Raw genomic sequence first — 12,461 nt, 5'->3', positions numbered from 1 at the left:
ATGGAGGAGTTTGCTCAGCAGACACCTTGAATGAACTTGGAGTAAAAATTTGAAACCTGCAATGTGCATTGATCCATGCCCACTTGTTGGATGAGTGATTTTTGACCTGGATAAAGGACTGGAATGAGTTGCAGTCCCTCTCATATACCTTCCAACATTTCTCCGAAGAAAATAGGGATGTCCTATTCATCATCATCATCATCATTATTATTATTATTATTATTATTATTATTATATACAATGCACACACAACATTACATCTACAATCATTCAAATACCGACAACACAAAAATACAAACATAAATGTTACGCCTATGTGACTTCCCTCCACCAGTGTTCATCATTTCTTATGTTTATTATATTCTTATTTATATTTCAATTTGTAATTCTCATTTTTAATATTGTTATTTAACTAATATTTTGTTTCCTGAATCAACTTCATTATTATTATTATTATTACTATTATTATTATTAAATAATAATAATAAAACATATATAAAAACAGAATAAAACATTCAACCTTAAAAAACTTCCCTGTACAAAGCTGCCTTCAGAGGTCTTCTAAAGGCTGTATAGTTACTTATTTCCATGACTGGGGGGGTTGCATAACCTACTCTCAAACATTTCTCTGATGGAAATAGAGACATCCTAAGGCAGCCTTTCTCAGCCTGTGGGTTCCCAGATGTTGCTCCCATCACCCCTAGCTAGCAAGGCCAGAGCTCAGGGATAATGGGAGTTGTAGTCCATCAACATCTGGGGACCCACAGGTTGAGAACTACTGTCTAAGGGAAAATGGGACATTCAGGGATCAGATCAGAAACCAGGATTCTGTAAATCCCAAAGTGCCCCTGGAAAATAGGGACACATGGAGGATCTGTCATCTCTACTATTCAAAGAGTCCCATGTAAAGATGAAATGAAGCTCTGTAGCAAATCTGAACTCCTAGCTCTGAAGGAGGAAGAGAGAAGGTTTTTTGTCTCAGTTCCCCATTAGATTTGAGCACCGTGGAATGCATTAATACTGCTATACCATGTGCCGCAATAATAAGCAGCCTCATCTTCAGCCTGAGTGCTGGTGATGGTTAAATAGCCAACATTTCCAGAGAGGGAAGCTGTGAATCGATCCGGGATGCCCTCACCTCGGTTTTGGCCATTTTGGTGCACATAGCGAGGGCCCAGTCCAGGTCTCTGTTGATACCAAGTAATGTAGCCCACTTTACCATTGGGGGTGCAGGAAAGCTTAATGGTTTGTCCAACGGACACAGACTCAGAGGCTGCTTGAGTCATGGGAGACTGTGAAATGACACCTGTGTAAAAAAGAAATGAAAACCATTGTCTTGATTCACTTAGGGTGCTTAGATATATCAGGCAGTCACTAAGATCAATCTGCAATATAAATAGTTTTGTTGTTGGGAATTAGATCTGTGGAAAGCGAGTCCACAATATCCTTACCAGAGAAGTAGCTGAGAAATGCAATGAAAGACAGAAACCAGGCCATGGTGAGTTCTCTAGAGCAGACTGACTTTCTCAAAGAAACAGAGAACTGGCAGGGACCGTACTGCTCCTTTCTCATATCCTCCAGGACCAAAAGATGAAAGGTATGTCGCTTAAAGCCTATTGGCTTTGCTAGAAATGCCCCTGTGGAGGCGGGACATTCCAAGTCAGCCAATGAACAGAGAAGACATTTCATATTTGCATAAGAAAGAATATTTGAAAGAGGAGACACGCCTGGCTTTGTCCTGGGATAGCAGAAATATGAACTTTCTATGGCAACGTTTGCAGCAATAGGGAGTGAACAAATTGGGGAAACTTGAGAAACCACTGTTTTCCTCTTAACAGAAGACTGAGGGATTTGCCCTGGCGGATGAGGGGCCAGGAGGGAGAAAGCTTAACAGGTCTTGATCTGGATAATCCTTCCAACCAGCTCTGGCCTTTCTCCAACCCCACCAAACTTATTGACGTCTCAGTGGTCTCTGTTGAAGGCCACCTTCATCTGTCTCAGAATCTGACTCTATCCTCTAGCTCAAGAGTGGGGGACAATTCCCAGGACAGCATTCTCTCACTAGGAACATTTCAGAAGCTACTTTTTCAGAAGTGCTTGGTAGAGCCAGAAGCAAAAGTACAGTGGTACCTCTGGTTATGTACTTAATTCGTCCCGGAGGTCCGTTCTTAACCTGAAACTGTTCTTAACTTGAAGCACCACTTTAGCCAATGGGGCCTCCCGCTGCCACCACACGATTTCTGTTCTCATCCTGAAGCAAAGTTCTTAACCCGAGGTAATATTTCTGGGTTAGCAGAATCTGTAACCTGAAGCGTCTGTAACCTGAAGCGTATGTAACCCAAGGTACCACTGTAGATGGAATAGTGAATTTGAACCAGGCGTGGATAGAATTGGATGCATTCCAGCTATGCAAAACATAAAGGTTTCAACACACTCCCCAACACTCCTATATTCCAATCAGTAGGAGGTATTATCACGGACTCACAGCTCAAGGACATATTTCAGCCTGGCAAAAACATTTCAGGTCAAGCAGCAGGCATGGTGTGGTCTGTGTCCTGGAGAGATGTGTGGCCCTGCAAGAATTCTGAGGGCCTGATAAGGGAGGACTGGAGGGTCATATTTGACCACTCCCAACCTGAGTTTCTCCACCCACCCTCTAGAATGTAGATGATAGGTGTTTTTGAAACTACATCTTCCAGGATTCCATGTGCCTAGGGAGGCATTCAGGGCAAATAAGTGAAGTAAGGTAAGGACCCCTGGACAGTTAAGTCCAGTCAAAGGCCACTTTCTGAGCTCTTCTCAATTTTGGGGAGAGCGGTGGAGGAAGGCTGTTCAGAGACTGTGACTCTGTTATCCCTCTCATTTCCAGCATTTCTTCTCCTAGCTGTTCCCCATCCAGTGTTTCCCAGCTTCTGCCTTCTGAACTATGCCCCTCTGCAAACCACTGTTCCAAATCTATACTGTCCTCCTGCTCCTGGGAAGATTCAGGATCTGGAGCAGGAGCAGGGGGAGGGCAAGGCTCCCACCACCCCTCCTCAGTGCAGCCCTGTCTCTGACACAGGTTGAGATTGCATGTTGAGAAATGGCACCTTTGGGGAGGAAATGAAAAGAAGAGCTTGAGTCATCGATTATGCTAACAAATAGCCTCAAAGGGCAATGATACATGCAGAATATAATGGGTGTTGTGGACCCAGAAACCTGAAGAGTCATCTGCATCTTCACCTGAGATGTAGCTGAGAAGTGCAAGGAAGCCCAGAGCTCAGGCCCTTTCTAGAGGAGCCTGCCTTTCTCAAAGGAACAGATAAGGTGCAAGGATCTTCTGGATTTTTTCTGAAATCCCACCAGGAACTGCAGGTGATGTCACTGTCTTGGAAAGCAACTGGTGCCCATTGGCTTTGCTAGAAATGCCACTCCTCCTCTGACCTTCTAGGCCACCCAGTGAACAGAGAAGATATTGACACAAGTGAGGGTATTTAAAAATAAGAGGGGGGAAGGATCCTGATGTAGTTCTGGGATGAGACTAAAATGGTGTAAATAGAGTAGAGAGGGAACTAAGGCAGGATCTGGAAAACCAGGAAGATCCTGTTTTCTTGTGAACAGTAACGCAAACACTGAAGAACTGGTGGGGTAGCAGGGGAGCTCCAGAAATAGATTAGCATTAGAGCAGAGGGGGGAAACACTCCTCCTCCCCAAACATCGGAATGCCAACCAAACTCTGAGCAGGACTGAAGAGGAAGCACTACAGATGGAGCCATGCATGGTGGAGATGCTTCATTTCACACCACAGGTGTGGGGGTTGCTCTCAGATCCTCATTTTGCCCAGTTTGTGAGAAGTGGACCAACATCTCCCCCTGAAGATAAAATCAGGAATAGCAGGCATCATATAAGCCACCAACAACATGAGCCCTAATGGAGTATTATGTGAAAACTCATTTTCATTCTTAGTGCTTCAGCACTACATAGGTATTCACACATTTAGGTGAGACCCTGATTTTCCACAGCATGCCTGCCTGATATGGCCAAAGTCCCCCTCTTATCTTTTAGTAATAGTGATTTTACTGTGTCTGGTCAGTGCAAGTTGATAAAATAAGACCCTGCTGGCTTTGTCCAGCAATGTTGTGGTCATCTTTAACATATGCCAACATTTTCAACCACTTCAATGTGAGTTCTTGCTGGGGTGGTTTGTTCTGCAGGCACCTTTCTTTAATCCACTTGCCATGAGCTTTGGCAACCTGCAGTGTGTACTGAGGTCACTGGGTGATCTTCATGTGGAGAAGAAGATTCAGTCAGATGCCATTTTAGTTCCATGCCATGTGACATTCTGACATCATGCATGCACACTGCAGAATGCCTTTCTCCATGTATGCCCACTCATCCCTGCAAAATCAGCGCTGTTATGCATTTAGAAAAAAACCTTTTCTTCATGTGGCAGCACCACAACTTTGGAACTCCCTGCCTATTGACACCAGCAGTGCCTTCATTGCACTGTTTTTGGTACCTGTTGAAAATATGTTTGTTTAGGCGAGCCTTTCTGGGTGGAATGCTGACATGGGTTTTAATCTCTTTCTAGCTTATTGTTGATTTCAATTGTTTCTGAAAGTTTTGAACAGGAGTTCAAAACAGTTCATTGCGGATAATTTCATTGATTTATTGTTTTGTTCTCTATCTCTACTGTTGGAAGATGTATGCTTCCAAATAAAAATGGCAGGGAGAGTGCTGTTGCAGTCAGGTCCATAATAATCTGGCTGGTTCATGTGAGAAAAGCATACTGGACCAGGGGCTTATCCACACTTGTCCTGTGTCTAAAAGGCAGAGGTCCATGGGGGATATATCCAGCCTCATATAACTCTACTTAATGCACAATACCAGTAGCAGTAAAGCTTTGCTGGATGAAATTTTCATAGCCTCTGGTCTAATTTTTTGGGAACCCTGTGATGTGTTTAAGTTCTTACTCTGCTAACTATATAGGAATCTGCTCTGGATCAATATTGAGTAGGATTCCATGACATATCTCTAGTGATTCTAAGCTGCCAGGTGTGAAGGAGGAAGGTGGAAGGTTTTTGTCTCAGTTCCCCATAAGACTTGATCACTGTGCCACAAGCTATAGCTGTTAAACCAAGCCCCACAGTAATAGACAGCCTCGTCTTCAGCCTTGAGGTTAGTGATGGTTAAATAGCCAGTATTCCCAGAGACAGAAGCGGTGAATCGATCAGGGATCCCTTCTCCCCTGCTGCCACCATTATAATGCACATAGCGAGGGGCCTGCCCAGCTTTCTGTTGATACCAGTTAATATAGCTGCCGCTGGGACTGCTGCTGGCAGTGCAAGGGAGTTTAGCCGTTTGTCCTGGGGACAAAGACTCTGATGTAGGTTGTGTCACAGTATGTTGAGAAATGACACCTTTGCAAAAAGAAAAAGAAAGAGAAGATATTGATTCACAGGATTTTCTCACAAACATCCTAAAAGCGGTATGATAAAGGCAAACTACAGTTGGTGCTAATTTGCCCAGAAGCCAGTGGAAAGGCAATCTTCCACATCCTTACCTGAGAAATAGCCAAAAAGTGCAAGGAAAGACAGAGCCCAGGCCATGTTAAGCTCTCTAAATGACTTGGGCTTTCTCAACAAAAAGGTTAAGCAGCAGGGACCTTCCTGTTTCCTTTTCTACCCCGCAGGAACAGAAGAGGAAGGAGCTGTCCTATAAAGATTTTGACCCTCCCTGGCTTTGCCAGAAATGCCTCTTCTCCTCTTCTGATAAGGCGTGACATTTTAGCTCAGCCAGTGAGCAGAGGATATATTTGCATAAAGGAGAGTTTTAAAAGAAGACGACGGAAGGGCCATGGCTTTGCCCTGGAATGGGAGTAATATATAGTTTATGAATAAGAATAGGAAATGGGGAAATGTGATGTGTGGGTGTAACTGTGGGAACTGTCTACTTTCCTGTTAATAGCTGCTCTGTCCCAGCGCCGCAACCTCATAGTCGCCTTTGACTGGACTTAACCGTCCAGGGGTCCTTTACCTTTTACATTTGCATGTCGAGGTCCTCCAATCCACCCCCAAATGCTTCACACTTCACACATAATTTTTGTTTAAGGTTTTTGGCATAATTTTGGCCACAACTTTATTAAAATACATAACTGTGAGTGGTTGCTTAGGCATTGGTTATGACTATCTGTCCCCACGCCTAGGGACAGAACTGACTTCCGGATTCCAGCGAAAGTCAGTAAGGGAAAACAATACTGGGGAGAGCATGAAGCCAAGCACCAGACCCTCACCCCCCCCCCGTATGCTCCCTGGGGCTTGCACGGCCCTAAGCCCCCTTCAGGGGTACGGACAAAAGAATGGCAAGCCCCTGGATTCCTTTAACGGAATTCCCTTTCCGCAGCAGCATTGGAGGGGCAGGCACCGCCAATCCTTACCCCTCCACCAACCAATTTTTTAACCAATGCCTAACCACAACCTTACAAGTTGTGACGATTTGCTACGCAGTAGGCAAAAGCCAAATGGCACCAGCCAATCAGCCAAATGGACAAAATTCCTACCAGGCCCCTGCCCCAAAAGCAGGCGACCCCATGACAGGCATAGCAAGGTCAATCAAGATTCCTAAAATTAGGGAGGGTGGGCGGGTGATCCGATGCACACAGCAAAAGTGCCTAGTCAGAGTTGCGTGACTTCATTTTATAACCTTTGGTCCAACCCCCTAAATGGCAACACCAAAATTTGCCCAACAACCCAACCGCCCAATCACTGCGGGTGGTCATCCAAGCTACGCCGCCCAGCAACAGAGGGGTGGCCTTCCAGACCCCACCGCAACATGTGCTCTCTATTAATGAGAACACACTTTAGTAATCTAAATGCTAAAGAGTCAATAGGAGTGGGCTGGGGCTGAGAGCTTCAGGTAAAGGTAGTTTTTTCCCCCCCTGCGGTCCATGCTAGAGAAGGACACATTTTTCGTCTCAAATATAAGTAAGCTTGCTTTGTGACAGCCATTGTAGTAAGCTCAATAGAAAACCAATCAAACAAGTTCAACAAACAAAGAGTGCCAATAAATGGAAACCCAGGTGAGAGAAACGGTCAAAACTTCAAAAAATAGAACGAATGGGGAAATGAAATGAATCTGTCTGCACACATCTCCCAGTAAACTGAACATGACTGAACAGGAAGCCCCAGAAAAGGAGCCATGAATGGGAGTCTTCTGCTTCACTGCACATCACAGGTGCCGGGGCACAGGCCATCTCTCGAATCCAACGTACCAAATGTGGGAGAAATTGAGCAACACAGCCCCCTAAGGGTGAACTCTAGAATAGCTGGTATTGTGCATGGAAATGTTGTTCACCTTCCCGCTGCAGCAGTACCTAAACCACTGAGCCTCTTGGGCTTGCTGATCAGAAAGTCGGTGGTTTGAATCCCCATGACGGAGTGAGCTCCTGTTGCTCTGTCCCAGCTTATGCCAACCTAGCATTCGAAAGCACGCCCGTGCAAGTAGATAAGTTATGTATAGCAGTATGAACACTCATGGTGTGTAAAAGGAGACCTAATGCTCTTTATCACCGCTCCAGCATTAATCTTGGGCCTCAGCCCAAGGAGCATCTCCACCCCCATCATTCAGCTGTGACACTGAGGTCCAGCTCCGAGGGCCTTCTGGCGGTTCCCTCACTGTGAGAAGCGAGGTTACAGGGAACCAGGCAGAGGGCCTTTTGGGTAATGGCACCTTCCCTGTGGAATGCCCTTCCATCAGATGTCAAGGAAATAAACAACTATATGACTTTTAGAAGACATCTGAAGGCAGCCCTGTTTAGGGAAATTTTTAATGTTTGGTGTTTTATTGTGTTTTTAATGTTCTGTTGGAAGCTGCCCAGAGTGACTGGGGTGGTCCGGTCAGATGGGCGGGGTATAAATAAGTTGTTGTTATAATATTTGAGTGAGAATAGGCTTTTCCAGAACACCTTTGTCTGACATGGAATATTTAAGTTGTTGTTCACAAGCAGTTTCCCTTCTCAGAACTGCCCTTTGGGATATCGGCCCCCAGGAAGAACCGTTTTAACACCACCTGCAGCTTCCAGACTAGTCACAAGGGTAGTCTCACATCGAGAGCATTTCAGTAATATAGCCATACATTTAAGAGTACTGTTACTTTGTCTGCTCAGTGGTGTCTTCAGAGCTGTGAATGAGGAAGAGTAAAGGGATTTTTGTCTCAGTTCCCCATAAGACTTGATCACTGTGCAACACGTTATAGCTGTTAAACCAAGCTGCACAGTAATAGACAGCTTCATCTTCAGCCTGGATGTTGGTGATGCTTAAATAGCCATTGGTTCCAGTGGCAGAAGCAGTGAATCGATCAGGGATCCCTTCTCCCCTGCTGCCACCATTAACATGCACAAAGTGAGGGGCCTGCCTAGGTTTCTGTTGATACCAGAAAATATAGGTGCCACTGTGACTATTGCTGGCTGTGCAAGAGAGTTTAGCCATCTGTCCTGGGGACACAGACTCAGAGGCAAGTTGAGTCATTGTATGTTGACAAAGGACACCTTTTGCACAAAGAAAAAGAAGAAGACATTGATTCACTTATTTTGCTCACAAATATAATAAAAAGCACTGTGTGGTTGGTGTTGTTTGCCCAGAAACCTATGTAAGCGGAATCCTTCACATCCTTACCTGACAAATAGGTGAGAAGTGCAAAGAAGGACAGAGGCCAGGCCATGGTAAGCTCTCAAAAGGCGTTGGAGTTCCTCAAATAAACAGTGAACTGTCAGGAACCTTCCTTCTGCTGTTTTAGATTCCCTCAGGAACTGAAGAGGAAGGGTCTCGCATATATAGCAATAGATGCCTATCTTTGCAAGAAACGCCACACCTCTTCTGAGGAGGCGTGACATTCTAAACCAGCCAATGAAGACAAGGTATTTGCATGAGGGAGAGCTCTGGATAGGGATAGAACTCTCCAATATTCTGCCAATAATAATAATGATGATAATAATAACAGTATTGATTTGTTGTTGAGCCAGAATCCGAGGGAAAGGGAGTCCTCCACACTCTTACCCGAGAAGTAGCTGAGAAGTGCAAGGGAACAGAGAGTCCAAGCCATGGCGAGCTCTCTAGAGGCTTCTGACTTTGTCAAAGAAACAGACCACCGGCAGCAGGCTTCTCTCTTCGATCGCCCAGAAAGTGAAGATTGAGGGTCTGTCATATAAAGTTATTGATGCCCATTGGCTTTCCTAGAAATGCCTCACCTCCTCTGAGGAGGCAGGAGATTCCAGGCCAGCCAATGATCACAGAAGACATTTGCATGAGGGAGGGGATTTAAAAAGAAGAGGGGAGGCTCCCGGTTTTGTCCTGGGATGACAGAAATGTGCAGCCAGAATGCATTTAATCTTTTCATTTCTGAAAGATTGGGCACATTTGGTTCCCTAGAAGAAAGAAAATTGAAGGTAGTAAGAGTCCAGGAAAAATATTTTAACTTTGACACAGTCTAAGGCAACTTTATAGATCATACAAATGATGAACAGTGCCTATTGTCAACAACACAGTTTGGAGTGCACGAAGCGCATATTTTAAATAGTATTTGTTCCTTTTTTCCTCCTGTCTTGTATATACAAAGTACTGCAGACCAGTACTGCTGCTAACATGTATTTTTATTATGATGATTATTTGCGTTTTCAAAAACAGGAACAGAGAGCATATTTAATCCCCCTCCCCTGCCTTGCCCTCCCCTCCCCCTGTCCCACTTACAGCTTCATACATCATGTATACATATTTTCCAAGTTATTACATCTTAACTTTTATGCTTATTTTCTTAGCTGTAAGTGTTTACTCAAACCAGCACTTCTAATATTAATATAAATAACAGCAGGGACGTTGGCCAACCTCGGCCCTTTATATATAATACATAAAATGTATCTTTTCATTTGTGGACAGCAGACCAAGCGATGGAAGTTACTGTGTATCATTCTGTTTTTGTTAAGATTTTGATGGTTTTAGTATATGCACTGTGGCAAGGGTCTGTTTTGTCTTCGGAGATGACTCTGACTACACGTGTGCTGGCTTGCCCCCATGATTGAGGGGGCCGTGGCCATACGACATGCAAATGACATGCATGCATGCCGTGTGACATTCTGACACCATGCATGCACACTGCAGAATGCCTTTCCCCATGTATGCCCACTCAACCCTGCAAAATCAGCGCTGTTATGCATTTAGAAAAAAACCTTTTTTTCATGTGGCAGCACCAAAACTTTGGAACTCCCTGCTATTGACACCAGCAGTGCCTTCATTGCACTGTTTTTGGTACCTGTTGAAAATATTTTTGTTTAGGCGAGCCTTTCTGGGTGGAATGCTGACATGGGTTTTAATCTCTTTCTAGCTTATTGTTGATTTCAATTGTTTCTGAAAGTTTTGAACAGGAGTTCAAAACAGTTTCTTGCGGATAATTTCATTGATTTATTGTTTTGTGAACCACTTTGAGGCGTCATTATAATCAAGAGGTGTATATAAATCTTGTGAAATAAAATTAAAAAAAACAGAGCAGTTCGTTAAAACTGACTGTTCTATCTCTACTGTTGGAAGATGTATGCTTCCAAATAAAAATGGCGGGGAGTGTGTTGTTGCAGACAGGTCCATAATAATCTGGCTGGTTCATGTGAGAACAGCATGCTGGACTAGGGGTTTATCCACACTTGTCCTGTGTCTAAAAAGCAGAGGTCCATGGGAGATATATCCAGCCTAATATAACTCTGCTTAATGCACAATGGGGCTAAGACCATAAAGCTGTCCTACCAGTAGCAGTAAAGCTCTGCTGGATGAAATTTTAATAGCCTCTGGTCTAATTTTTTGGGAACCCTGCGATGTGTTTAAGTTTTTATTCTGCTAACTATGCAGGAATCTGCTCTGGATCAATATTGAGTAGGATTCCATGACATATCTCTAGTGATTCTAAGCTGCCAGGTGTGAAGGAGGAAGGTGGAAGGTTTTTGTCTCAGTTCCCCATAAGACTTGATCACTGTGCCACAAGCTATAGCTGTTAAACCAAGCCCCACAGTAATAGACAGCCTCATCATCAGCCTGGAGGTTGGTGATGGTTAAATAGCCAGTATTCCCAGAGACAGAAGCGGTGAATCGATCAGGGATCCCTTCTCCCCTGCTGCCACCATTATAATGCACATAGCGAGGGGCCTGCCCAGCTTTCTGTTGATACCAGTGAATATAGCCGCCGCTGGGACTGCTGCTGGCAGTGCAAGGGAGTTTAGCCGTTTGTCCTGGGGACAAAGACTCCGATGTAGGTTGAGTCACAGTATGTTGAGAAATGACACCTTTGCAAAAAGAAAAAGAAAGAGAAGATATTGATTCACAGGATTTTCTCACAAACATCCTAAAAGCGGTATGATAAAGGCAAACTACAGTTGGTGCTAATTTGCCCAGAAGCCAGTGGAAAGGCAATCTTCCACATCCTTACCTGAGAAATAGCCAAAAAGTGCAAGGAAAGACAGAGCCCAGGCCATGTTAAGCTCTCTAAATGACTTGGGCTTTCTCAACAAAAAGGTTAAGCAGCAGGGACCTTCCTGTTTCCTTTTATACCCCGCAGGAACAGAAGAGGAAGGAGCTGTCCTATAAAGATTTTGACCCTCCCTGGCTTTGCCAGAAATGCCTCTTCTCCTCTTCTGATAAGGCGTGACATTTTAGCTCAGCCAGTGAGCAGAGGATATATTTGCATAAAGGAGAGTTTTAAAAGAAGACGACGGAAGGGCCATGGCTTTGCCCTGGAATGGGAGTAATATATAGTTTATGAATAAGAATAGGAAATGGGGAAATGTGATGTGTGGGTGTAACTGTGGGAACTGTCTACTTTCCTGTTAATAGCTGCTCTGTCCCAGCGCCGCAACCTCATAGTCGCCTTTGACTGGACTTAACCGTCCAGGGGTCCTTTACCTTTTACATTTGCATGTCGAGGTCCTCCAATCCACCCCCAAATGCTTCACACTTCACACATAATTTTTGTTTAAGGTTTTTGGCATAATTTTGGCCACAACTTTATTAAAATACATAACTGTGAGTGGTTGCTTAGGCATTGGTTATGACTATCTGTCCCCACGCCTAGGGACAGAACTGACTTCCGGATTCCAGCGAAAGTCAGTAAGGGAAAACAATACTGGGGAGAGCATGAAGCCAAGCACCAGACCCTCACCCCCCCCCCCCCGTATGCTCCCTGGGGCTTGCACGGCCCTAAGCCCCCTTCAGGGGTACGGACAAAAGAATGGCAAGCCCCTGGATTCCTTTAACGGAATTCCCTTTCCGCAGCAGCATTGGAGGGGCAGGCACCGCCAATCCTTACCCCTCCACCAACCAATTTTTTAACCAATGCCTAACCACAACCTTACAAGTTGTGACGATTTGCTACGCAGTAGGCAAAAGCCAAATGGCACCAGCCAATCAGCCAAATGGACAAAATTCCTACCAGGCCCCTGCCCCAAAAGC

At 44.6% G+C, this 12,461-nt stretch overlaps 1 protein-coding gene across 3 annotated transcripts in view; it reads right to left on the bottom strand.

Annotated features, from left to right (window-relative positions):
* The window catches only part of LOC310834189 (immunoglobulin lambda-1 light chain-like), a 179,400-nt gene extending 167,793 nt beyond the window's left edge, over window positions 1-11,607 (bottom strand). Inside the window, exons 1-2 of one of the 3 annotated variants that reach the window (XM_083717680.1) lie at window positions 11,443-11,607; window positions 11,000-11,299 (exon numbers count right to left, since the gene is read on the bottom strand). In XM_083717680.1, coding sequence (XP_083573806.1) covers window positions 11,000-11,299; window positions 11,443-11,488 — 346 coding nt within the window. In that variant the 5' untranslated portion in view covers window positions 11,489-11,607. Of the gene's footprint in view, window positions 1-1,011; window positions 1,307-1,451; window positions 1,585-5,099; window positions 5,400-5,542; window positions 5,663-10,999; window positions 11,300-11,442 lie in introns of those variants that run through there. The other 2 variants (XM_083717681.1, XM_083717683.1) reach the window with 2 other exon arrangements.
* Between the last annotated feature and the right edge of the window lie 854 nt (window positions 11,608-12,461).

This window comes from Podarcis gaigeae (assembly GCF_964106915.1).
Source record: "Podarcis gaigeae genome assembly, chromosome: 16".
NCBI lineage: Eukaryota > Metazoa > Chordata > Lepidosauria > Squamata > Lacertidae > Podarcis > Podarcis gaigeae.
The sequence above is the reverse complement of the archived record's forward strand: the minus strand, read 5'-3'. Positions and strand labels throughout refer to the sequence as shown.